Below are 26,076 nucleotides of genomic sequence, written 5' to 3'. Positions count from 1 at the left end.
CTTCTTCTGCCAGACTCAGCTGAAGATGAGCAAATACTATAGTGAGGGTTCCAGCAGAGGAATCAAAAAATCCAGGTGCTTCCTAACCCCATCCTTCCCAAGGCAGGTAGGAGTGAGTTCTCCTCAGCACAGTGCACTAGGATCTCCTCCAGATTCCTGCAGCATCCCTTCTAATAGGGGGATAATCTCTTCCCTGAGGCCCCACAAAGGGAATTGAATTACTCAAGGAAGGTAATTCCTGGCCCCACAACACTTCAGTGCCTTGTTACCTGCAGGGGCAGGTCAAACAGGATCATAGACTCTTGGAGTGGTTTGAAGATCGTCTTGTTCCACCCCCTGCCACGGGCAGGGACACCTCCCACTATCCCAAGTTGCTCCAAGCCCTGTCCAACCTGGCCTTTAACCCTTCCAGGGATGGGGCAGCCACAGCTCCTCTGGGCAACCTGTGCCAGGGCCTGTTGAACAACTGGTTTTATTTTCCCTTCTAGCTCTTAACGATGTGCAGCACTTGGGCCAGGCTGACATCCCAGGAGTTATTCCCTGGTACCATGGAGCTGGAGCAGTGTTGGACAGTCAGTTTATCTTTCATAATTTTCTTTTTTGATAAGCTCTCTTCAGCTAAAGCTGACCCTGGGAGGTCAGAGTTTGAATGTTACAGCTATGAATTTTTTTATAAATGTACATAAATTCTTCAGGTGCTTCAATTAGTTTTCAGGAAGGCTGGCAGCAGTTTAATTTGCTATGGCTACAGCGAGTTTAATTTTTTTTTTTTCTTTAGTATGCTGCACTGGTTTTAGTTCTGTTTAAGTTACTGCAACTGGTGTTCAGATTGTAGCCTATTTTTGAAGCTGGAGGGGGCAGTTTTGTTAATCCCAGTATTTTTAATGCCATTGTGTAATATTTGCAGCCACCTGTAGATGGTGATGCATTCCATGCCTGGGCTGCATCCCCCTTCCCTTCCCACTGGTACCAGGGAATTTCCAGGCTGGATGAATTGCATTTATTATCCCTCTTATTTTTATTTTTCTGAGCATATGGGATACCCTTGAAATCCTTTCCATTTCCAAAGCATCCTGGCCTTGTCTCAGTTAGGATAAGTTGTGGGTGACCTTGTCCTGCTGCTCAGTAATTGTGGAGGCCTCAGTTTCTTACAGTAAGCCAGCAGTGGGTACAGCTTAAGATAAAATGCAAGTTTTATGGGGTTTATCCACTTTTTATCTTCCTCCCACAGCCGTGTGTGTGTGTGTACACATTTCCAAAATGAAAGCCAGGGATTGCATGGGATTCCAGGATCCCCTGCCAGAGCACAGTCAGCCCTAAGGAAGCAGTTCTGCTTCCCTGTACAGGAAGGGGTTTACCAATGGTTGGAGAAACTGGCAGGAGGAAGCTGGATGTTGTTGATGAGCTTGGTGGTGGCCGTGAGTTGTACCTGTCCCAGAGCTCTGATCTAATTCCTGAACAGAACTTGGAGCCCAGCAGGAACAAACACAGCCCAATGTAGCTCCTTGTGCTGCCAGGCTGACTCACCCACTGCCTCCTGCTCCCTCATTTATGCCTGTTATTTTGGTATCCCCTTGGAAATGGCTCTAATGAGCAACTACCGGTGTGCCTTGTGTCTGTGGCAGCAAAACTTCAGCTGAGCCCTTGGGCTACTTAAAAACCAGATTATTTGCCTTCTTCAGCCACTTATTGCCGGTGCTGCAGCTCTGTGGGAGCAGCCTGAGTTGGACTCGATGATCCTTGTGGGGTCCCTTCCAACTCGGAATATTCTGTGCAATCAGAAACAGATACTCTGTGAAACCAGGCTGGTAGCGGTGCCCGGGAGGTCCCCTGGGCATCTCTCAAGGTCCCGCCCCTCCCGGCCGGGGTTGGCCGGAGCTGAGGAGGGGCCGGAGTCCAACCCTGGTGCGGAGCAGGGACCGGAGGGTGCCGGTGGCTCCGGCCGGGGCCGGGTTTTGGGGTGTCCCGGTGGCTGTGCCCGGGCGGGTTTTGGGGTGTCCTGGTGCCGGGTTTTGGGGTGTCCCGGTGGCTGTGCCCGGGCAGGTTTTGGGGTGTCTCGGTGGCTGTGCCCGGGCGGGTTTTAGGGTGTCCCGGTGCCGGGTTTTGGGGTGTCCCGGTGGCTGTGCCCGGGCAGGTTTTGGGGTGTCTCGGTGGCTGTGCCCGGGCGGGTTTTGGGGTGTGCCGGTGCCGGGTTTTGGGGTGTCCCGGTGCCGGGTTCTGGGGTGTCTCGGTGGCTGTGCCCGGGCAGGTTTTGGGGTGTCTCGGTGGCTGTGCCCGGGCAGGTTTTGGGGTGTCTCGGTGTCTCGGGTTTTAGGGTGCTGGCCGTGCTGACCCCGCCCCGCCGCGTTTGGGCAGCGCCGCCCCTCGCGGGCGGGAAGTGAGGTCACGGCTGGAGGGAGGCCGGGAGCCCGCGGACAGACCCCGCAGAGCCGGGCAGGGTCAGCTCCCATCCCACGGGATCCCCGAGCCATGGCCATGGGCCAGGACGGGCCCCCGGCTGGGCTGGGGCTGGGTTGCTGCGTCCTGGTGGTGCTGCTGCTGCTGGGGGGCTCGGGCAGCCCGGGGACACCGCCACCGCCACGGGCGACGTGGGCAGAGCGGCAGGGACACGCTGGGGAGGGGGCTCCGCGGGGCAGGGCGAGCTTCGAGGGGTACGAGGCCGTGAAGAAGCACTTGGGAGCCGTGGGTGCCCTCTCCAAGCAGTACTGGCAGTACCTGGCGTGCAAGGTGTGGCAGGAGGGCTGCGAGGAGGAGAAGGAGGAACAAAAAGAGCCCGGTCCCAGCCCAGGTAAGCACCTTCCTCCGTTCTCTCCCTCTCCCGTGCCCCAGAATGAGCACCAGGTCCAAACACCCAGCACGGGGGTCTGTGCCCCCAGCTCCTGTGATGCTGCCTTTCCCTTCCCGAGGGTCACTGCCCTGGGCATCTCCCTCCTCAGTGTACCCCGGGTTGCCACAATCATGTCTTGCACCTGTTGGTCTCTCGTTTCCAGCTCGAACCAGGTGCTGCCTGTTCCGAGCTGATTGTCCCTCCCCGCAGCCAGGGCTGAGTCCCTTCACTTGGGAGAGGGCTGCCCTTCACAGGGTTCAGCTGGGTGTCTACTCAAAATGCAAAAAAGCAACTTGCTGGAACATCTCTGCTCAGACCCTGCTGTCTTTTCTAGGCTGGAGCTTACCTCTGGTGGGCCAGGATTACCTGGAGATCCTCTCTGCCTGGTACTGCAGCTTTGGCAAGTGCTGCGAGACAGGAGACTGCAGGATAGTCAACAACATCACAGGTAGGGGCTGTGTTGGCTTTGTTGTTTCTTTGTTTTGTTTTTTTCTTTAACAAGAAGTGTATTTTAGCAAGTGATGTAAGTAAAGGGCATTTCTGAGCAGGGTGCAGAGCTGTGGGAGGGCGAGGGGCTGAGCTGAGTCCTGTGTCCCATTACTTATTTGCAGTTCCAAGACTAGAGGGCCTTTGTCCCTTGCTCTGCAGTGTACCTGCTCCAGTTTGCCGTGAGCTCTGCCTGCATCCCTGAACTCCCAAGCGTATGTAGGGAGATCCAAACTGGCCTGGGACCCTGCCCCAGGCTGGGAGGGTACACTCAGACCTGTGTGTACCTGCCATGAGCAGGTGTCATTGTGTTCTGCTGTCCCTGAGACTCCTGGTATCCAAACCCTCTGCTGGAAGCTCAGGAGGGCCTTTGGGCATCGGTGCTCTCCACAGCTGCCAAACACCTCCACCTCTTCCTCAAGGAAAAAAGGAGTCAGTGGAAAATTTGTGTCTTTTTGGGGCCAGATGCAGGCAGGGCACGGGCAGCCTGTGGCTTTATCGCCTCTTCAGACTCCTCTTGGCCAAGCAGCCCTGCCCCGTTTTGTCTCCTTATTCCCACCTGCAGCAGCTGGGCTGGTAATTTAAGGCTGAGCTGCTGCTCTCTCTGTGCAGGGCTAGAGGCAGATCTCAGTGAGCAGCTCCACGGGCAGCACTTGGCCAAAGAAGTGGTTGTTCGGGCAGTGCAGGGGTTCCTGCAGAGCCCACAGCCCGAGAAGGCGCTGGTCCTGTCCTTCCATGGCTGGTCTGGCACAGGGAAGAACTTTGTGGCCCGGATGGTGGCCAGTCACCTGTACCGGGATGGGCTGAGGAGCGACTGTGTCAGGGTGTTCATCTCCCTCCTCCACTTCCCCCACCACAAGTACCTGGACTCCTACAAGGTGAGAGCCAAAATCACAGTGTGTCCGTGGGGATGGTCCAGTGTGCCGGGCTGGGATGGGATGGAGTTCATTTCCTTCACGGCAGCCCACACAATGCCATGAAATTTGGGACTGTGAGTGAAAGTGTTGATACACACCAGTGTTCTGGGTACAGCTGAGCAGTGCTTGCACAGCCTTCAAGGCTTTCCCCTTCTACCACTCTGCCCTTGGAGTCAGTTAGGCTGGGGGTGCACAAGAAGTTGGGAAGGGGCACACCAGAGAGGTGACCAAAGGGATATTCCATGTGATTTACTGTTGTGCTCAGCAACGAAAACTGCAGGGGAAGGGGGTTTGGGGCAGGAAGCCATTGCTCAGAGACTGGCTGGCACCAGTCTGTTTGTGGCAGGTGTGGGTGGCTGCCTTTGCACCACTTCATTTCTTTCTTTCCTCTTTCCTTCACTTATTAAACTATTTTTATGCCTCACTCACTTTCCTGCCTTTGCTCTCCCTGTTCTCTTCCCTGTCCCGGGGACGAGGGATCAGCTGTTTGTTAGCTGCCAGCCAGGGTTATCCCGTGGCGTCCTGGCTCAGTCCCAGGGGCTCCTGACCCCTGTCCCTGCTACTCCACAGGCCCAGCTGCAGAGGCAGCTCAGCGAGACCCTGCAGCTCTGCAGGCAGTCCCTCTTCATCTTCGACGAGGCCGAGAAGCTGCATTCCAGCCTCCTGGATGCCATCAGGCCCTTCATGGCTCCCTACGGCAACGAGGGCCAGGCAGACCAACAGAGAGCCATCTTCCTCTTCCTCAGGTGATTTCTGGGCCCCCAAAGGGATGGGGAGGAACCAAGTGATGGAATTAATCCCTTGAGGTGTGCAATATGAAGGGCCCAGGCTGCAGGGGAGGGGGACAAGATGTCTTGTTCCCACAAGGTGGTTGCCTCCGTGGTCAGTTTTGCCTGCTGATGCGGAGTGTCCACCCTGGGAGCAGGGCAGTTGTAGGAGGAGCTGAGGTCCAGCTGAGCTGGGACACCTGAACCAGCATCTGGGCTTTGAGACAAGGAAGCAGAGTGAGGGTCAGCATGGTGCCACCCTGCCCAGCTGAGCATATGTGACACTGCAGGGGGCAGAGCTGGGGCTGCAGGTCTTGGTGGGAAGTTCCTGTGCTCTGCTGGGAGATGGGGAGTTCCCACTGCCTGGATATGGCTGCTGGTGGAGATGCTGTGAGGGCTGATCCTGGCATGGGCACATCCTGTGCTTTACTTGGTTCCTTTCCCATCCAAAGGGAGAAAGGACTCGGGCACGTGCGCACCCCAGTGCTGTCCCTGACCTGAGCCTAGGTAGGATGCAGCTGGAGGGAGAAGTGGGACATCCCAGAGCCAAGATGTGAGGCAGGCACCTGTCTAAAGTAGCCTCTGAGGAATGCCATGGAATGATCAGCTTCTTGGGCTGCCTCGAATTTTGGAATTGCAGCCTGCAGCTTGGCTCTGGCAGGAGCTGTTCCCCCTGCCTGGAGGTGGGCAGAGCACTCCTCCAGCCCCCACTATCCAGGCAAGTGCTCTAACCCCCAAGCTTGGTGGTTCCCTGGTGAGGTTTCCCTGCCTGTGGAGGAGCTGTCTGTGTGCCCAGTGCCTGTGGAACTGACCCTGTTCCAGTTCCCTCTGCGTGGGGCTCTGGCAGGAGCCGTGGTGAAAGGGCAGGTCCTGCCCTGCTGCTCAGCACAGGGTGAACATGCTCTTGGCTGCACTGGGCTGACCTCGTGTCCTGCTTGGCAAAGCCATGAGGGTCAGGAATGGACATGTCACTGCCCTTGTGCCACCAAGCAGTGGGAGCAGGGGGCCTTGAATTGCAGCAGTGTGTAATCCCAGGGGTTTCATCATCCCTGGTGGCAGTGTGGTCACTGTCATACTGACCTGCTGTAGGAGGGCGGGCTCTGCTCCAGGGCTCCCGTGGACACTGGCATGGTCCTGCAGCTTCAGCCAGGTGTGGGAGTTGAGGATAGGATGGGACTGGCTGCCTGTCCTCAGTCAAAGGGGGCTGTTTCTCCCATGGTCTGGGTGGGAGCAAGATCAGTACAAGCTCTTCTGCCCCTAACAAGGTAGCAGGGAATGGGAACAGTGTTGGCTTTTTGATTTTGCCTCCCCTCCATTTGGGCTTCAGAGCCTCTGACATGAGAGGAAAGGATGTGTGCAAGGTCTGTGTCTCCCACAGCCTCCCTGCCTCCCACCCACACAAGCTCTGCAGCCAGCTGGTGCTTCCATCATATACCACTGGTTCCCAGTATCTCCAGTGAACTGGGGCGCTCAGGGCTGGGAGCAAACCCCTCACCAGCCTGACCTGGACCTGCTTCTCAGGGTGAGGGGCTGCCCTGCGACCCTCAACAGCTGTCAGGACCTCTCATCCCCAGGGCAGAGCTGCCCCTAAGGTGGGTGCCCAGAGGAGTCCTTATATGAAGACTGCTGCTGCTTTATCCCAGGGCAGGGGATGCTTTGCCAACTCCTGGGCTGCTGCCTGAATCCCTGCCTTTGCTTCCAGTGGGCCTCCTCTGTGTGCTCTGCCCTTTAACTTGGACTTTCATTGGTGGTTTGTTGGCAGTTCAGTGTGGGTCAAAGTGCCACCTGTGAGGCCAGTGGCTTCCCAAGCCAGGACAGGGGACTGAGGGAGATGGAGAATTCTGCTGCCCCTGGGTCTGAGCTGGCAGGATGGCACACAGCTGTATCAATGCCTATGGAAAGGGGCTCCTTGGGAAGAAGGCTGGGTCCATGTGCTGATCCTAGACAGTGAATCCTCCATTGCTAACAGAGGTGCTGGGGCCTGGCTGTAGGGGGGCTGCTGGCAGCTCTCAGCAGTTCACCTCTGGGGCCACACTCGAGTGACTTCCCTCTGTGTCCACAGCAATCTTGGTGGAAACACCATCAATGAGGTCGCCCTGGACTTCTGGCGAGCCGGCCGGGCCCGGGAGGAGATCTCCATGGAGTTCCTGGAGCAGCGGCTGCGGGTGGAGCTGCAGGAGCCTGCAGGTAAGAGCTTGTGGCATGCTGGGGGTCGTTCTGCTTGCAAACCTGCCCCTCTGCACCTCCCATCCAGTGTGTGCCACACAGGGCTGGGCACTGGGAACAAGCCTTCACTCCCCCCCCAGCCAGGGGGTTATTGGCAACGTGAGCCCCTTGGGCCCCGTGAGCACAGCACTGCTGTGACAGAGAGCACGTGAGGAGGGAACTGAGAGCCCTTCTGGGCCCCCTTGAGCCCCAAAAATGGCCAGGGAGAGACAGCCCAAGGCTTCTCTGGGGCTTCAGGTGTCTCTTGGCATGAGCTGTAGGGACACTGTGCTCAGGCCAAGTGCTGCTGACCAGCTTTGTACAAGTGGGTGTTTCTCTCCCACAAACACAGGGCTGGATGAGCCCCTTGGAGCCAAGCCTTGCCTTGCAGAGGGGGTGATGCTCTCAGGTGAAGCTTCTGAGTTTTTGTCTTGTGTTCCATTCCAGAGAACAGTTATGCCCACAGCCACCTCCTCAGAGAGAACCTCATTGACTTCCTGGTGCCATTCCTGCCCCTGGAGTTCCACCACGTGAAGCTCTGTGCACGGGACGCCTTCCTGGCCCGGGGACTTCCCTACTCCGAGGCCACCCTGGACGAGGTGGCCAGGATGATGGTGTTTGTCCCCAAAGAGGAGAAGCTCTTCTCTGCACAGGGCTGCAAATCTGTGCCCCAGCGCATCAATTACTTCCTTCCTTGAACACCAGGTGGGACTACACATGTGGTGGAGGTGGTTCTGCACTCTGGGAGCTGCTCCCCTTGCACAAGGTTGGGCACACAGGTGACCCAGCCAGGCACTTGCACAGGGACAGAGACTCAATCCCTCCTTACTCCAAGGGCTGTTGCAGGGAGGGAGGTGCATCCCACCCAGCTTTACTCCTGGGATGTGGGGACAGCGTGTGCTTGGCTGTGTTTGGAGTCTGTCTGGTGTTTTAAGTCCCTTTTAGGTGGCAGTGGCCTGAAGGGGAGATTGGGTTGTGCTGACAAATGCTGTTTCATGTGAGTGGGGACTGGGAATATCCAAGTTCTTGGTTTGTTGCCATGTGGTGAAGGCAGGCCTGGGACAGGCTGGTCCTGTTGAGACAGTGCAGCAGAAGCCACGTCCTCGTCCCTGTCCCCAGTTCTGTCACTTTACAAGATCACACAGAACTGTTTTGCTGGAATTAAATTTTTCCCTCTGTTGCTCTCGTGCCTTCCCAAGGTTTTTGCTGCTCAGGGACACATGGACCAGGATCATGTTTGTGCATGGAGAAGAGGACTGAATAATCTCCTCTGGAGATGCCAAATCCATAGCTTCTCACCTTGGAGTGTCCATCTCTCATTGGAGTCTTCCATTGTATGGAAGCAGTGCAGGGATGAGGGGAACTTCTGTTGCAGTCATTTCCTAAGCAGTTTGGTGAAGGGCCCTTTTGCTTTACTGCAAAATGAAAAAGGGGAGAGAATTCCTCTGCCAGGGGCAAAGGGCCAGGTGAGCAGGATGGTGACTGAAGGAACAGGCTGTAGGTGAATCCGTGATTTCACGGATGCAGGAAGCTTGGGGTTTTTCCTTTGTTTTTTGTTTTTCTCTTCTTTATGTTTCATGCTGTGGGTTTTTGGCTGGTATCAGCATTATTATTACTATTACAAGGGCCTGTTTGCTGTCTGGGTACTCGCCAGGTGATAAGTGTGTTACAGCAGCTCCAAAAAATTTCAACAGTGTTACAGGAATCACTTTGTGACCTCTGGGTCAAAACTCCCTTCCAACAGAGCTGTGCTGGCAGTGAGTGAAGCAGCACATGCTTGGCTTCCCAGCCACTCCCACGGGGGACCTTTGGTCTGTTTTAAGCTTTGACCTGCTTTGTGGTGCCAGTGAATGAGCAGCAAGACCTCTGGGAAAAGATTGACCAGACTCACTTACGAGTCCTGCAGACTTTGAGTCCGTGTTTCCCTCCGGGCACGCTGGCTCCGTTATCTAACGAGGCTTCATAGTCCAAGGCAGGAGGACGAGCCAGCTGCTTTCCTACTTGGCTTAAACTTAGCTCTTGTCTGGAGTGGACCTTAGGGTTGTGCCTGCGTGTGTGATCAGGCATTTCTGAGACATGGTTTATGGTTAATCTCTTAATCACAGGTGTCAAAAATCTGGGAAACATCAGAATCCTGGAATGGCACTTTGAGAAGGGAGGATGCTGTCCCACAGGACACAACTTGGGTTGTGTTTTATCACCTGAGCAGAAAGTTTAGCAGGTTGTTAGTTGAAGGTTAGTTGCTCAGAAGGTTGAGTAAAGCCAGGATAACCTGGGATTCTTTTTAAAATATAAAAAAGCCTCTGGCTGTCCGGGTTAGGCTGACACTGCCTGGGGTGGCAGGAAGTCAGAGTGAATGTCTCACTGGTGTGAGGTTGGCATGTCGAGCAGCTCTTGCTGTGGTGGTGGTGTCACTAACGAGGGTGATGCAAGACCTGTCTGCCGGTCATGTGTGCGTGTCACAGTTGAGGGAGCTTTGATTACACAACCCCAACAGCCACAGCCATTCTCTGACCATGCCGTGCCAATACTGTGTGGTTTCAATGACATAAATAAAGATACTGTGGGGTTTTTTGGTTTTTGGGTTTTTTCAATCTGGCAGAATCAAATTCTCTTTTTAAAACAGGCTTATAACAATCTTCTCTTTCCTACCCAGTTAGCAAACTTCAGGTTAGGACTGAGCAGCTTCAAATAGCACCTAAGAAAAAAAAAAAAAAGGCAGCATCTACTCAAGTGGTTTTTGCCAATAAAATATTGCAACCTTTATTTAAAATAAAATGCAAATTGGCAAAACTTTGTGGAACGACAGGCAAAGAGGCCCTTCCAAGGGCCTTATTTACATCAAGTTTAACACTGTTCGCAGTTCACAGTCAGACAATAGTGAGAGAATTAAATTAGAAAACCAACCAAAATATATTACAATAACAATTAAAAAACAAGACCAGTTGACAACACTGGTAGAGTGATTGGTGATTAAGGTGTTCAATTTTAATTCATTCCTGCCCTCAACGAGTTCACTACCGATACAACCAACGTGCCGTGCCGAGCCCATCGGCCTCACAACAGACACATAGGGAGAACGAACCTCCTTTGGTACAGACATTGCTCAGTTGTCCCAGAACCTCTTGTTACCTGCCTCCAGGGAATGGGCTGAGAGGCTTGTTCTACACTCCAGGGAACTGCAGCATGATCCCAGTGCCACCGGTGCAAGACAGTGCTGGTGGAGGTTTCCATGTGTGCTGCAGTCACTACCTTTCAGTACCTGCCAGCTCCCCATCAGCAGCCGGGCTGGGCTGAGTGTGTTACAAGAGGAGACAGCAGCCTGTGGGCTCTGCAACAACCATCTTCTGGAGCTGTTGGTGCTTGTCACAGCTACGGATGCCCCGGAGCCAAAGCCTGCCTCAGGTAAGTGGTGGGATGCCAGGGTCAGGATTGCTCTGTGGCTGCACAGTGTAACCCCTCCCACCCCTCATTCTCCCCCTGCCTGGTAGGGAGGGGCTGCTCTGTGTCCCCCCCCTTGCTGTGGGGTTTAGTTCCTGCTGCCCACAGAGCATGGCCTGCCCCATAATTCCTGCATAAACCCACGTGGTGGATGTCAACGTGCACGTGTTGGGCTGTGTGTCACTGACACGAGGCCAGTGGTGCTCAGGAGGAACATCCTGTGTGAGGGGGGCAAGGACAGCCCTCCCTCCCTGTTGTGTTCTGCACCAGCAACGCTGCTCCTTTCAATTCCCCCTTCCCAGTGGCTAAATTTGGTGCAGTCCCACACCCAGACTCTTGGCTCAGCCTCACCCCTGTCCACGCTACATCGAGTGCACTGCTTAGGGATCAAAAAGGGTGAACAGTGCAGGAAGAAGAGAGAATTGCACCTGTGAGTCAGCTAATTCCCACAGTGGTAGGAAGAGAAAGTGCCCCACTGAGCTCACTCCGTGACCACACACTGTGCTTGGCATTACTGGGTCTGACGTGGTGCCACCCGTGTTGCAAAGACGACGACTTTAAGTTGCAGCCCATACTAGTGCAACTGAGAGAGCCCAGCTGTGACAGTGTCCGTGCCCCCATGGCTGCCTGACAGTACTGGGGAGAGGAAACAACAGGATCCATGCCTTATCCCCTGCCCCAAACAGTGGAGCAAGAAGCGCTCTCAGCTGGGACAAGTAACAGTGTTACCACCCATACGCTCCTTTGCAAGGCTGAAAGCAGAGAACTGGCCACAGTGGAGACCTTTAAGGCTGAAGAGAAAGCCATGCCTAGCTAAAGGAGAGGGAACAATTTCAGGAGCAGCTGTGGAAGGAAGAACAACTGGACAGTGATTTACAGCAGAACCAGCTTCCCCAGATAGCATCCTTGTGGTATCCTGCCAGACAGCAGTTTGGGAATAAAACACTGTGGGGCAGGAGAAGCAAGAGCAATTCTGCAGCCTCTTATTTAGAGGGAAAGAACCCACTGTCAGGTCAGCACTACCTCTGCCACCATCTACCTACCTGACATACAATGATAGGTAAGAGCAGAGAAAATGCTCTCCATGGGAGTGACAACAGGTAAATTCCCACGTTTTTCCACCACAGGAGGGATCAGCACTGAATGGGCTCCTGTGTTGGGCACTCAGGTTGTGGAGTCTCCATTCCTGGAGATACTCAAAAGCTGCCTGGACCTTGTCCTGGGCAGTGGCTCCAGGTGGCCCTGCTTGGGCAGGGGGTTTGGACCAGGTGATCTCCAAAGGTCCCTCCAACCTCAGCCCTTCTGCAACTCTGGAAAAGCAGTCGGATGCTGCCCTGGCCCACTGCCCATCTCTTCTGTGGGGAAAGAAGAAACCAAGGTGGCATCTGAAAGGAAGTGGGGATGGCCAGTGCTTTGTTGGGACACAGCTGGTTTCTTCTGAAAGGGCTGCAAGAGGAGAGTTCTAGTAGTTAGAAATTCCATATTGCTATTCTATCACTTTTGCTGGAGCTTTTCTGGAAGACTGGCATTCAGGAAAAGAAAAGGCTTCTTAAAAAATACTCATCAGAACTGGACTAAGCCTTAAAATGTTGTGGTTAATATATCTTTCCCCTAGGAATCCCTTCAGTTTGAGCCCCTTTGTCCTTGGCTGAGCAGCAGTACAGCGATGACACTACAGCAGATGATTGTCTGCCGGGGCAAGCAAGACCTGCCCTTCTGCCCCAAAGAAAGCTCCCCTACCTTCTAAATCCTTCTGATTGTTTGACAGGCCGTGTGAAGCAATGCCACAAGCAGCCTTCCCTTTGCAGGTCACCTTTCCAAAGGCAGGTAGTTTGGATGCACACCTTCCATAAAGATGACTAAAAGAGATAAGGTAAACCACAAAAGCCTTCAGTAAAGTCTACAAGATAAAGGGTTTGGTGCTCAGCTGAGTGTGGCTGTGGAAGAGCCCCCAGGGGATCCTGGGCACGCTGGATCCCGATGCAGAACTGGACAGCACAAAGGGCTGCTTGGCTCTTTTTGTGCCCCCTCATTTCACTTGGCCAGAGAAGCTCATGTGGTCCATTGTACATCACATGCTGCTCCTCTGCTGTGCCTTCACACACCGTGACACAACGTTGTTTGCCACAGACCAGGAATAAAAGGAGGATTGTCAGACACCAGCCCATTTCTAAAGATTTTTCAAGGCTCCTGTCTCACTGTGCTCTGTGGGACAAGCAGGGACACCCACTAAGACAGCCCAGCCTCCCCAGCACTAACAGATGCTTCTAGACAGCAGTGGAAGTGCTCACCTTCCAAAGTCACACCTGGCCCCAGCTCCACTCTAACTGCTCCACTCTAAAAGCAGCACAGTCACACTTTGAAAACAAGTTTAAAGAGCATTTTAGCCAAAAATAAAAGATTTAAGGTGCAAAGCAAGCGAGATCCTCTGTCACCAACAGTGTGAAGTGAACAGCAGGGTGATGTTTATTTGGAGTCAGGTATCAGGCCTGTGTCCTTCCTCTCACAAACCAACAGCTGAGGTCTCCCTACTTGCCAGCACATCTACACCTCGGGGAGTTGTCTGTAGACACAGAAGATCAGCTCTGTGAGGCCACAACAGCCTACAAACAGCACCAGGACCAAGGGAGACAATGTTAACCCCTCAACTGCTCTGACTTTGGGACTGTGAGAAGGCATCAGATATCCAGTGGGGGCCCTTGAAGGCAGAGCCATAACTTCTGTTGTCACCTCTCAGGCAGAGGAGTGCACAGTTTATGTGCATGTTCCCTACAGCACAGCACAGGATTCTGGCCTAGCCTTTAAAATACAGGAAAAAATATATAGAGATGCTTGTGCTTCCCCTGTGTGCTGCCATGCTTTGTCACCTTTGGATGCAGGGAAGCTGGAAGCCTGCAAGACCAGTAAGGGCTAGAACAAATCCCGGGAATCTGGCACTGTGAAGGGACAGCTCCAGGGAATCCCTGCAGTGAACAGGCCAGGCTGTACTTCCTAGCTCTCCAGCTGGCCCTGCAGTGCTGGGACTGCTAAAGGAATGTGGAGAACAGCCAGGGGTGGTGGAGACTCTGCCTGACCTACAGTGGGTCCTCAGGGGGATCAAACTGAAATGGGGAGTCAACCTGGTAACAAGTTAAAAACAATCTATAGCTTAAAAAAGAAACAACCCACCCACCCCAACAACAACACTGGCAAGTTGTGCAAGAGCCCCAAACTACTCAAAAACGACCATCAAGCAGCACCCGTGCTAGACCACTAGAAATAGGTATCAGTGAGTGAAGGCTGTGTGGTGGGGAAGGGGGTATTCCAGTGGTAAGTCTGCCCAGCATCCCTGACGCTTCCGACACAATGATGATGAGAACATGTGGTGGATGAGGTGGACAGGAGGGAAAAGGGATAGTTTCATATATTAACTAACTTTGCAGTTCTCATTACAGCAGCAACAGTGCTGTGGAAGTTAAGCCATCCAGGCTAGTGCATCCACCTCCAGCAGCTCTGAACACTGTCAGTGCATTAGACCTTCCCCCCAACTGCACGTGACCCTCCCTTGGGAGCCCCTCCGGCTCCGACTGCTCGGCCGTCGGTACCAGTGGAGCCCCAGTGCTTTTCCTTTGCCTTGTTGGGAGAGCAAAGCACCCGTGAGTGCAGACAGGGCAGGATCTGTACAGCAGAGCAGCCTGCAGCCACCCCAGTACTCTGGCTGTCACATCAACCATCCTTCCCAGAGCGAGAACCTGCCATCGGTTCTCCTGCCTCTCCAAGGGAGGAGCAAGGAACTGCCTTCCCTTGCCACACCGAGCAGATCAGCCTGATTAGGTGGGGACAGATCCTCGATGTTTGCCCCTTACAGCTTTAATCTACCCTCTCCATCCCTATTTCTTTGAGATGAACCTGTAAACGTGAGGAGAACTCAGTGATCTGAGGTACTTCACATACTCAAGTATCAGTCTTTCCTTTTGAAAGCATCAGTACAGAAAAAAAGTCCCCCCCCTCCCCGTGCGTGTTTCTCTTACCCAGATGGACAGTAGCTACCTTTGCACCACGTCGCTGATTTCTTGGACACATGACAATAAGTTATTAAGGACGGGGTTTGCCCCGGGCACGCCGGCAGCTGTCGAGGACACCTGCAGCTCCTGCAGGCTGAGTTCCAGTTTGCTCACGGCCTCCCGGAAGGCGAATTTGTTGCGGGTGTGCGGGATGCAGTCCACGTAGCCTGAGCAGTAATCCAGCAGCTGGTGCCCCGTGTCCACCAGCTGGCTGTTCGGGGTGGGCTCGGCGATGGCACTGGAGAGCAGATCCGCACACTCCAGCAGCGCCTCCTTGCTGATCTTGTCTGCGGGGATTCTCTCAGCTGCCTGTTTGGTCTTTCTCAGCGCCACCTTCGCGCCGGCCGTGCCGTTGGCCATTTTCACTGGGGAGGTGGAAGACGATGACAGAGGCACTTGAGGTGGAGGCATCATGGGCCTCCCACATTTTCCACCAACAGGTGCTGCTGCTGCTGCCGCCTTCTTGCTCCCTTCACTCGATTCCAGTCCGTGCTGCGCTCCCGCCACGGGGCTCAGCTCTTCTGCTGCGTCGGAGCAGGCAGCCGGCTGCTGGAGGAGCCTCATCACTGGTGGTGGAGGTGGAGCACACTTTGGTTTTACCCGTCTGGGCCGGTCCCTGTCGCCAGAAGAAGTGACCTGATGCTCAGATAAGAGCTTAAATTTATTACCCTGAGAGTCTGTGCCAATGAGCTGCACGTCCGCTGGAGTGTGTTTTAGAGTGGGTGAGATTAGGACTGGCACTTTGTGGTTATGAGTGGTTGGAAGTATTGCTGCAGCCTTGCCTGGAGATGACCACCCCGGCCTCTCGCCATCCTCAAGGGCCCCCTGTCGTGGGCCACTGTTTTTTTCTTTTCCCCTAGGAGCTGCTGCTAGCCCTGCACCCTCCTTTTCTTCCAATGTGGAGGGAGTTCGGAAGGGGAGTGCTGTGGCACCCCTTGGCAAGAGTTTTGCTTTTGGTCTCTCTCTGGTCAAAGCAGGGCCTTCTTCAAACCTTTTGGGAAGCAGGTCATTGGCCCTCCCCGTGCTCTCATCGGGCTGAGAGGAGGTGGACACAGTCCGTTCCAGCTGAATTTTTGACCTCTGGGAATTTCTGGGAAGGGTCATTGCCATCCTATCCTGTTCTGGAAGCCCTGAGGACATGGAAGATGTAGAGTTTGACCTTGGAAAAGGCTTTGAAGCTTCTTCACTGCCAGTGGGTTTTCCTGCTCGTAAACCCAGTGTCTTTTTAATCAAGCGTGGTGTAAAGAAACCAGTGATGCCCGACCACCCTCCGCTGGTGCTCACGCCCCCACCGCTGCTGGGCCCTGTGCCATCATCGTTGTAGAAGGTCCTCTGCACAAAGCCCCCTCCGTAGCACTTGGGGGGTGCCAGGCTCGTGTCCTGCTGCGTGGGAGCAAAGGAGAACCCGTCCACGTGCTGCAAGGAAGCAACAGAGGAAAAGTTACCCGTCAGCTCGTATTTCTTATGGGGCTGGTTCTCCATCTCCCGGAAGGAGCTGCTGCGCTTGGGAGGCGTGGGAGCATTCCTCTTCTTCATAAAGGAGCTGAAGAAGCCGCCTTTTCTGTCCCTGGTGAACGTGGTCTCTTTGGCATCCTCCAGCAGGCTGCTGGGTGACTTGTCCCTCTGCTTGCGGGGCAGCGCAGGAGACCCAGTTGTTGGCTGTGTGCTTCTGATGAAACCTGGGCAGAAGAAACAGGTGTGAATCCACAACATCTATTTCCATTTCCAGCTCCCTGTCCTGCAGTGGGCTTTATGCACCTGGGGTATTTACCTGCCCAGCTGCTGCAGAGATAGAGTGAGAGAGGAAGTGAGCACTTTTATTTTTTCTTTAATGTTTTCCATTTCTGCATGTGACTTGTCTGCTGCCTGTACTGAGGAGGCCTCTTTGGAGAGAGAGATCAGAAAAAAGTTGTTCTTTTATTCCAGTTTCTTACTCCCTTCCTGTACTTTTTCCCTCCTTCCTAAACACCGTAAGTATTAAAAAAAAGTCTCTTGTTGAATTGTCAACTTCAGTTTTGAAGCTGTCATTTAAAAGAAAGCAGTAAAACTAAATATGAAAGAAAAAAATTCAACGGGATTTACTAAAAGAACATTGAAAAAGCTGCAGTGTTTTCTATTTGCTGGTAAATAATTGGGCTGCTGAGGTGGCCAACAGCCCTCCTGACACAGCAGCACAAAGCACCTTCCCGTGTCGTGTTGTTTGGTTTTCTTCTGTTTCTCTGGGAATTTACACCCAGAATTTGTGGCCTCACTGCCCCTGTCCCAGTGGCCATACCTGGTGCTGAGCTGGAAGCCGAGTGCTCCACAGTCTCCTGTGTTCCTTCGATGTTCTCCTTGTTCTCTGCCTGTTTCTTCAGTGTTCTCGTCTTGGAGGGAAGAATGGGTAAGCGGGGCAAGTAAGGAACTATGGATGAGGAGGAGGCTGTTCTTCCAAGCTCCTCTGCTACCTCTGTATGGAAAAAAAAATGGAATAGTTGAAACACAGACCAGCAGAGGAAGAGGAAAAAAAAAGATCCGGGTCTTTACTGAAAATCCAGACTGGCAGGAAGAGATCCATGACTGGGAAATACATAATTTATGGATTTAGTTTTTGTTCAAGTCTAGAAGTGTTCAGGGTCAGATGTTTTTCATAATGATTTCAAACTCATTTGCATCTTTATAAATTCAGACAAAAACCCCAAGGAGTAGGATCTGTACAAGAGGTCTAATACAAATCTAGCTTTGTGATGGGTAAAGGGTTGATGAAGAGCTAAAGCCAGCACTGAATGCATCTGCCTCTGTTTTTAATCAAGGTGCCTCCTATTGATGCTCCTGGGATCCCCCAAATTTGTGTCTTCTCTGGATCTGGATCTAAGCTGCTTTGCACTGCACCTCCCTATTGGAAATGAAGACTACATGTTTCCTTCCCAACACCAACAAAAGGTATGTGATTGGGAAAAAAAAACAAAAAACAAAGAGAAAAAACCCCACAGCCTCCTGGCCACACACATTTGTGTGGCCACTGGATGTGCCTGTTATAGATCTACCCTGATAAAATTCCATCTGCTGTGTTTTTTCTGTAGGAGGGATGTGGATGGATCACTTTCATATTTGATTTAAAAATTGAGCAGATGCTCAGACATTTCTGCCTGTCTGCTGAGCAGTATCACACCCCTCACCAGTATTTACCTCCTGGTTGATTGTATTTGAGAGCTGAGTTGCACAGATTTGCTCCTAGAAGTAGCTAAGTAGAAAATCCGGAGATTAAGGCACACTTTTTAAAAATGAAGGGTGGGAGAATAATATTTCGTGACCTAATTGCTGCAGTCAGCAGGGGAGTGTGATATGCATTCATCTTGCTGTCTCTCTCCATCACTCACTATGGGGTAACCTCCAGTGCTGTTTCAGGAATAGAACAACAGCAGCTCTCACCCTCTGAGATGCTCGAGTCGTGGAACATGGTTTCAAAGGCCTGGTGGGTCTCAGCAAAGGAAGGTCGGTCTGGTGGGTTCCACTTCCAGCCTGCAATGTCAGAAAGCAGAGTGAGTCTCAGTGCCTGAAATGGGTAGGAGATGAATTTTTATTCTGTCCAAGGAGGCAGAAAGTCAGACTCTGACCTACTGATAAGCAGGTTTTAGAATTGTTCACAGGTATTAATTCATAGCAGTCAGTCACCCTACTGTATCCTAACAAACCAACCTTGAAAAGAAGGAACCAGTTCTAAAAGTCCTAGCTCTCTGCACCCTCCACAGGTTTTTCTGCTCTCCCTTTCTCTCTTTCTGATTTTTTCAGGGTAAAGGACAATTCAAGATTTGCTACCCTGGGTGCTTGGACTGAACACATCCAGCCCAATCACAGATAGCTGTGTGTGAAAAGCTCCAGGTAACATCCTGCTCACATGCTTTTAATACTGGAATTCAGGCAGACCATCCAAAAGAAGGATGTGTGCACCTTGTGGGGCAAAGAGGAGGAGAGTGCCTTGATCCTAGATGGAGCTTGGAAAGTTACAGAAGGGGATCATAACGAAAAGTGTAATTTCTGTAGTTAGAACCCACACTAGAGGAATGTACTCTGGAAACACTGTCTGTTGGTATCACCAGAGAGTCTGGAAAGTGACTGGCATTCTGCTCACTTTGCATTAATATCACATGAATTCCCAGCTTTTGGGCTTTTGTCAGCTTGCTGAAGGTTTTTTTTAAGCAGTGATACCCTTCCTCATCACCCAGCTTCTCTGTTTCCTACCCAAAGTCCACCCTGACTTTCTGTGATGTGCTGGGGATCAGGTATGGCTGGAGACAGGCTCTTAGATCCCTACACTATAGATCCCTCCCATACCCTCAGGCTTTGGCCCCCAAACTGGAAGAAGATACTCACATGCCCTCATGAGTTCATACACCTTGGGAGGGCACCCCTCTGGCTGCTCCATCCGATAGCCTTTTTCCAGCAGATCATACACCTGAGAGAGGTCGATGCCTGGGTATGGTGACATTCCATAGGTAGCAATTTCCCACAACAGCACCCCAAAGGCTGCAAAAGGAGGAAAACAGAATTCCTGGTGATAAGTCTGCCCTCCTCTTGTGTTGCTCATTATGCTGTGGCCTTCACTGCAGCTTGAGGCAGCATCGTTTCCTCACAAATACCTCAGGCCAGTCTAGGTGAAGACATCACATGCTAAGAACTGATTCACGAAGCTGTGGCCAGGCATGTGACCATCTCCTCCCCACACGTTTCTGCCCAGGTCAGAAAGCAAGTTACCATCTAGGCTGGCAGAGAAAAACAAAATGGACAAGAAAAAAAGCACTGAAGGTGAGTTTTCTTACCCCACACATCTGATTTGATTGAAAAGGTGTTATAGGCCAGGCTCTCGGGAGCCGTCCACTTGATTGGGAACTTGGCCCCAGCGTGGGCTGTGTAGGTATCACCAGTCATGAGTCGACTTAAGCCAAAGTCAGCCACCTTCACCACGTGGTTTTCTCCAACTAAGCAGTTCCGTGCTGCCAAGTCCCTGGACAAAGGAGAAAAGGACACTACTGCAGCAAGAGCAGGGCTTCTGAGTACAGTCCGGGGTCCCACTCTCCTGAATTGGGAAGCACTCTATGAACACTGCAGGTAAAGGCAAGGTGAGCTTTGCCCTGAACAGTGTCAGAATCTGAGGTAAGTCAGGATTAGGGTTAATTCTTAAAATTCTATTAAATTTCCAATAATCATAGCTGTTACCGTGAGAAGTTTATGTTTCCTGAGGATAGGATGAGATCAGCAGCTCATCACACACTGGTAATTGGTTTATGACATGGCTTTATCTGGATTAAAACAGGACTTGAGGTGGGCACTGTCTGGCACACGGGGTACAGCACAACACCAACTGCTGTCAGGCAAGTCAGGCACAAGACTATAAGTCTGCTGTGAAAGTCCTGGGGAGGAGGTACTGCAGGACAGTACTGAAACCAACAGCCAATGGATAAGTGTGAAACCTAACTCCAGAAAAAACCTCCCCAAAATCAGGAATTCCTGGGCCTCCACACTGGTGCCTGTTCATCACTGCAGTCTGAAACTGCACCAGCTCCACGAGGCTTTACCCACCTGTGAATGAAGTTCTTCTTCTCCAGGTACTCCATGGCAGAGGAGATCTGGGTGGCCATGTAGAGCAGCACAACAGCACTCACTTCCTCCCGGTTGCAGTCCCGCAGATAGTCCAGCAGGTTCCCATAGGGCATGTATTCCGTCACGATGTAGAAGGGTGGCTCCAGGGTACACACACCTGGCAGTGAGGAGCAGGGGAGCATGTTAATAGAGTTTCCCTTTCTTATCACTGCTCCTGATTTAATGTCCATTTTTTGGATTCTGGGCCGATGAGTGTTTCTCTGAAAAGTGAAGACTTCCATCTAGCCAGGTCAATGCAGCCCAATGTAAAACTCAGTGCTTCTGTCTATTTATCTGTCCATCCACTTTATGGATAGAAAGGAACATGTCTATGAAAGTACTGCTATTCCTATATAATAGACATGAAGCAGTAGTTCTGTTCTTTGGAAGGTTACAGGATAAAATAGGAGATATTTTGAACATGTAATTTGCTTTTCTTCCCCTCCCTGCCTTGATAAAGCTAAAGAGTGGCCAACTGGAAGCAGGTACCTGTCAGCTGGCAAGATTTCCAGACTGAAATGTCACTACAGAGTAATGTGAAGCGTTCCCATGTGCTGGGTAAGGAATCAGCACGGTGAGACCTGCTCCTGAAGCAGCATTCTTACACATTCCTGGGATGGCTACTTGCTGCAGTCACTGTACAAAGCGTGTATTGGTGGAGGAGGGGGGCAACAGGATACTCTTGTCATATCTCTGTGAACTCCCCCTGCAGCACCAAAGGCCTGTTCATACCCTTCTGCACATGCAGGAGTAAAACACAACTATGCTGAGCATCACAAAGAGCAAAGATGCAGCTCTGTGATGACAAATCTCTGAGTCTCTGCTCCTGGAACCAGACAGGGCTGGGCAGACACTTCATCTGTGCCTGTTTTTTAAATGGGTACAGAATAGTTGCCATTAGTAAGTAAAACCCTTCACATGCTTCACATTTCTCCTTTCATCCTAGGCTTGGCTTGACAGCTCCGCTCCTGAAAGCAGCAGAAGTCCAGAAGCAATTAAACACTAGTAGAGGTTTAGGGTGTCTCCTTAAGAATCTTTGTACATGTAGAATTAACAGCTATGCAGACTATTTAGTAATGATCATCATATGGTGCATCTGCCAGTGAGACAAGGGGGCTCAGCCAAGCTGTAAAGCCTGTGGATTTCTTCCAGTCATGTGGTGTTTGATCTCATGTACTTATTTGGTGATACCCAGGGTCCCTCAGAGCAGCAGCGATCTGGTGTCTTCTGCTTAATTAGGGACTAATTTGTTCTCTTCAGTGCAGCCTATTCTATAAACGTCCCTCACTTGAGAAATACAAAGAACAGTATTTGTTGTGCTCCAAATATAATTTTTCCTTTCATTTCCAATTTTCTTACAATTTTGTTCTGTTCTCTCAGGCAAATAAGTCATGAAAAATAATTTTGTAAATTTGATTCAATAGGGCAGAGAAGGAATCTGAGCCTGATAACTGAACCCTGGAGCACGTCTGGGGCCAAGGACACAAACTAACAGGAGGATGATATTGCAAATTTTTATGTAACACAGTTGTGCCTCAACAGCAAAGTTGTCTACTAATGTGACTGTATTTGATGTTTTATTTAAAATTAGTGTCTCTTAGCTCCAATATTACATAAAGCTGTCAAAAATATCACCCCATAACCTGACCTGATTCAAAAAGTTATATAAGTACAGCAAAGCTGCCACTGCATTTAAACAAGATGAGATTTTGCCAAAATCAAGACTAAGTAAGAACAGAAAGAGCAACGTATGTCACTGACCTAACAACTGCACTAGATTTGGGTGCTTGATCTCCTTCATCACAGCAGCTTCTTTCAAGAATTCTTCCACCTCCATGGTATCTTCCTAGATAAACAGAGAGCAAAAAGAAGGGAACATTTATCTTCATGTCCAAGGTCTGGTTAACACCACACATTCAGGCTGAATATAAATGCTGGCTTCCTTGTCTCCATTCTGGTGTCTTGGCTTTTACCAAAGCAAACTGTAACAGCCCTGAAGAGCTGCCTGGCTGGCCCAGAGCACAGTGAGGTGACAGATCTGCAGTGCCCAGACAGTGCCAGACTGGCTTGTTTGGTAGCTGTTGTGTCTGGTGAAAGACCCTCAGGATCACTGACTTAGCTATAAAAATTAAGTCTGAAAGCTCCCTAACTTAGAGAGCACACAGAATTGCAGCTGTTAATGTTGAAACAAACAGAAGGTTTTGAAAAGAAAAGACAGATGGAGATGCTGCATTTTTTCAGGAGTGGAGGGGAGGTTGTAGAAGGTATTTCCAACTCTTCTAATTTCTTAAAGGTTCCACAGCTCCTCTGGAGGAAGGGAAGTCAACCTGGTAACCATTTCCACAGATCTGATTTGGACATGCAGTTCCTGCTGGGCCAAAATTCCAACTTGTTTCCAAGCACATGCACTGGTATAAGTTTGATAAGGTACCTTTGATCTGCAAAGCTACTCTGAAGCATGGACTTAATGCAGATCAGCACTCTCCATTTTCTCATACTCATATTATTAGGTGGTGTAATTTAAAATACTTCCATTTCCTTACTCTCATCATAAATGGTGGCCAAACGAACGGTGCTGAAAACTCACCTTTAATGTTTTCACAGCAACAGTGAGGTTGTATTTCTTCCAGACCCCCACGTACACCTCGCCGTACTGCCCTCCCCCGAGCTTGTGCTTCATGGTGATGTCAGTCCTCTCCATCTCCCACTTGTCATGGATGGGGGACACTCCATAGACAGTGGGCTTATTGCACTTGGGTGCTGGGTAGTGCAGAGTTGTCACCAGGCCGTCTGCTACCGTTGAGTGATGGTGCACGAGCTCTGCCAGGGTGCTGAAACGGCTTTCTGCTGTCACATAGACCTGGTAAGAAACAACCAGGAACCTGCTTAAATGAAAAGGAGCTGGAAGCTTTCAGTAACACTGGAAAACAGGTACAGTAAAAATGTTCTAACATGTTCTTTTTAAAGAGTCGGAGAAACAGACTTTAGAACATTTGTTCTCATCTTGTCGGGCAAATGATTATTAATCTGTGGGACTTTTACTTGCAGAAGGCAGCTAGAAATAAGTTATCACTTAAGAGCTGTGCTGCCTCCTGCCTCATGCTTTACAGGACTAGAAACTGGAATTCTTAGCCAAGCACAAGGCCTGTTTTTGCATCTCTCAACACAACATATTACTGTTTGATCTAGGTTAAAAATGCCAACTTACCAAAGCTCTGCTTATTGTAAGTGGACCAGTGGAGGGCTATCACCACCTCCAACCACAGCTGCCTTGCTCCTTAGATACTTTCAGCCAAGACAAGTACTGTCTGCACTTCTCCAAAGTGCTGTTTGGTGAGCTACCACCAAACTCTTAGCACACTTCTTCTTTTCTTATATTAATAAACCAGCGGACCTGTTTTCTCTCACACCTCCCTCCCTTAACAGCCTGCAATTTGAGATTCTGCACCACCTCTTACTTAATACCCTTATACCCTTATCTCCCCTCCCTGCAGCATTGTCCGGAGATCCTCACCTTCCCATCCGAGGTGGTGTTGATCCTGTAGTGGTAAACACGTCCTTCGTACCTGAGCGAGATGGACAACTGCCCTGGGCTGCTCTCGCTTTCCCGCACCAGGAAGCTGCCGTTGATGAGGCTGCTCAGCAGATACTCTGCTGCACTGCGGGACACGGGCCCGTGGTACCAGGAATGCTTTTCCAGGCTGTTCACCGGCGTGATGTAGTTGCTTGGTACCCAGCCCTGCCCGTTCTTCGAACGTACCTCACTCCACTCACCATTCTGGTTGTAACCCAGGACTCGCAACTTCTCGCCTTTGAACAGAAAGACAAAAGCAAAGTAAGTACAGTGCAAGCTGTTGGGTCTCAGTGAGGGAGAAACTCAGCATCAGCTGAGTCTGGGTTTGTGGCTTAACAACAAAAATCATAACTAAACTGCTATATATCAAATATTTATGAAGCAAAGTTTCAGACAGAATATCTACAATACTGCTCCCTAATTTACTGCAGTGAGAGTGGCGAACTCAAAAAGCTTCTTGTACTCCAGCTTTTTAGACTAGAAAGACTTGATTTGCTTGGAGGGATGAGGTTTGTCTCCTTGAAGCCTTAAATGACACGTGATTTGAAACACTTCTGCAGCAGGTCTTATTCTGACATATGCACTGACCAGAAAGTCTCTGTGCAATGCTCAGTTCTTGATTTTGTCCCAGGTGAAAGTGCTGAGTTCTGTTACCTTCCATAATGCCGCCATTTCCCTCTGCCCCTCCCTACAACAGGTATCTCACAGGGCAGTGATCTGGGGAGCCTGGAACGGGAGTGGGCAGGACTGTGCTTGTCCGAGGAAAACTGCCCAGCAGGTGTCCCTCCAGCACCAGCGAGGGACAGACCATCTGCTTACCACCATCAGTGCTTCCCTAACGGCGCTATTCCCATTTCTATCCAGGCAAGGATTCCTCTTTCTCTTTTCTGCTGCTCAGTTGCCAGGCTGGCAGCTGCTGTGTGAGCCCCAGCCCTACCTTTGGTGATGCTGAGGGTGTTGTCTCCGCTTGCTACAAAATCGTAAAGTGCAACAAAGAGATTGGGGTCGCTCTCAGTGGCTCCGAGCAGGTTCTCCTTGGAGCTCCACCTGATGGCTTCGTTCAGTGCCTGGGGTTCCACATCGCAGCCGTAGGGGCGGTGCAGGGCCTCTGGGAAAGGAGCAGAAGAGACAGTTATTCTGTGTACAGCTGTAAATTATAGAATCAGGGAATACCCTGAGTTGGAAGGGACCCAAAAGGATCATTGAGTCCATCTCCTGGCCCTGCACAGGACACCCCAGCAATCCCACCATGTGCCTGAGAGCCTTGTCCAAATGCTCCTTGAACTCTGTCAGGCTTGGGACCATGACCACTTCCCTGGGGAGCCTGTTCAGTGACCAGCCACCCTCTGGGGGAATAGATCAAGTTTATCAAATAGATTTAAATAGATCAAGTTTATCAAATAGATTTAAATAGATCAAAACCCCAGTGTACAGCAGAGCAAAGCTCCTACAGCAAACTGTGCCCTAAGGGAAAGGGAACATCACATCTGGACTCTTAAATCAGTGGTTTTCAATCCCACATTGTGGACTCTTCATTCTATAGGTTCCTTCTAGGAGGGGCTGGAAAAGATGGTTAACTACCTATATACCAAGTAGCAAACTACATATATAAAATTTCTATTTATTATTTATTATATATACTTCTATTCATATACACCTCGATTTGAAACTTTTTAAGCATTCATATATATAAAAAATCAGTGCAAAATTAAAAGTGCTTTTTTAAATTACATGAAGCAGCGAATGAAACCTTTCAATGCCAAAATGTTACGTTTTATATCTTTATTGTTCCTATGGTGGGCGTAGACAAGCCTGGATCTGAAACCAGCATTACAGGTAAGGCTGAATTATGACACAGATGTATAAGTAACTGAGTCAATATTAACAGGAATGATGGTGACTTGTAACATACTACAAAGCTGTGTAAATAAGAGGTGGAAAACTGCCAGGGACAGACAGAAGGTAGTACAGGTGATGGTGGGTGTTTAGCAGAAGCCTTTCTGAATACCCAGGCAATCCTCCTTTGCTGTTTCAAAGGACAAGTGATGAAAACTTGTTAGTACAAGGGAGCAGGGGGAGGAATCAGATATGTTTGTAAACAAAAGGAAAAAAGTCCATACAGTTTTTGTGATGACTAAAACCAGTCTAAATGCACAGTGTTTTAGAAGGAATTGTAGTAAGAAGCAAAGCTGCCTGA

The 26,076-nt window shown here is 50.9% G+C and overlaps 2 protein-coding genes across 6 annotated transcripts in view; one reads left to right on the top strand and one right to left on the bottom strand.

Moving 5' to 3' along the window:
- Positions 1-10: 10 nt before the first annotated feature.
- Positions 11-9,777, top strand: TOR3A (torsin family 3 member A). Of its 2 annotated transcripts, none has more exons than XM_032696370.1 (7): positions 11-75; positions 489-2,788; positions 3,162-3,275; positions 3,926-4,191; positions 4,801-4,976; positions 7,060-7,184; positions 7,650-9,777. In XM_032696370.1, the coding sequence occupies exons 2-7, from the start codon at positions 2,470-2,472 to the stop codon at positions 7,898-7,900; spliced, it is 1,251 nt and encodes a 416-aa protein (XP_032552261.1). In that variant the 5' UTR covers positions 11-75; positions 489-2,469; the 3' UTR covers positions 7,901-9,777. The 2 variants fall into 2 exon arrangements, with proteins under 2 accessions (XP_032552261.1, XP_032552262.1); XM_032696371.1 differs by lacking the exon at positions 11-75 and having other exon boundaries at positions 2,337-2,788; positions 7,650-7,907; positions 8,402-9,777.
- Positions 9,778-12,281: 2,504 nt separating this feature from the next.
- The window catches only part of ABL2 (ABL proto-oncogene 2, non-receptor tyrosine kinase), a 44,334-nt gene continuing 30,539 nt past the window's right edge, over positions 12,282-26,076 (bottom strand). For 3 of the 4 annotated variants that reach the window (XM_032696362.1, XM_032696363.1, XM_032696366.1), the window contains exons 2-11: positions 24,817-24,987; positions 23,820-24,115; positions 22,893-23,165; positions 22,067-22,151; positions 20,246-20,423; positions 19,486-19,670; positions 19,040-19,192; positions 18,098-18,187; positions 16,962-17,135; positions 12,282-16,365 (exon numbers count right to left, since the gene is read on the bottom strand). In XM_032696362.1, coding sequence (XP_032552253.1) covers positions 14,669-16,365; positions 16,962-17,135; positions 18,098-18,187; positions 19,040-19,192; positions 19,486-19,670; positions 20,246-20,423; positions 22,067-22,151; positions 22,893-23,165; positions 23,820-24,115; positions 24,817-24,987 — 3,302 coding nt within the window. In that variant the 3' untranslated portion in view covers positions 12,282-14,668. The remainder of the gene's footprint in view (positions 16,366-16,961; positions 17,136-18,097; positions 18,188-19,039; positions 19,193-19,485; positions 19,671-20,245; positions 20,424-22,066; positions 22,152-22,892; positions 23,166-23,819; positions 24,116-24,816; positions 24,988-26,076) is intronic. The other variant, XM_032696364.1, reaches the window with a different exon arrangement.

The sequence above is a fragment of the Chiroxiphia lanceolata genome, chromosome 9, assembly GCF_009829145.1.
Source record: "Chiroxiphia lanceolata isolate bChiLan1 chromosome 9, bChiLan1.pri, whole genome shotgun sequence".
Taxonomy (NCBI): domain Eukaryota; kingdom Metazoa; phylum Chordata; class Aves; order Passeriformes; family Pipridae; genus Chiroxiphia; species Chiroxiphia lanceolata.
Note: the sequence above shows the minus strand (reverse complement) of the source record. Positions and strands in the feature narration are given on the sequence as shown.

Bases quoted from the DNA above. Each gene is read 5' to 3' on its own strand.
- TOR3A (XM_032696370.1), top strand. From the start codon at position 2,470: ATGGCCATGGGCCAGGACGGGCCCCCGGCTGGGCTGGGGCTGGGTTGC. The intron at 3,276-3,925 runs GTAGGGGCTGTG...CTCTCTGTGCAG, and splicing joins GATAGTCAACAACATCACAG to GGCTAGAGGCAGATCTCAGT. The intron at 4,192-4,800 runs GTGAGAGCCAAA...GCTACTCCACAG, and splicing joins AGTACCTGGACTCCTACAAG to GCCCAGCTGCAGAGGCAGCT.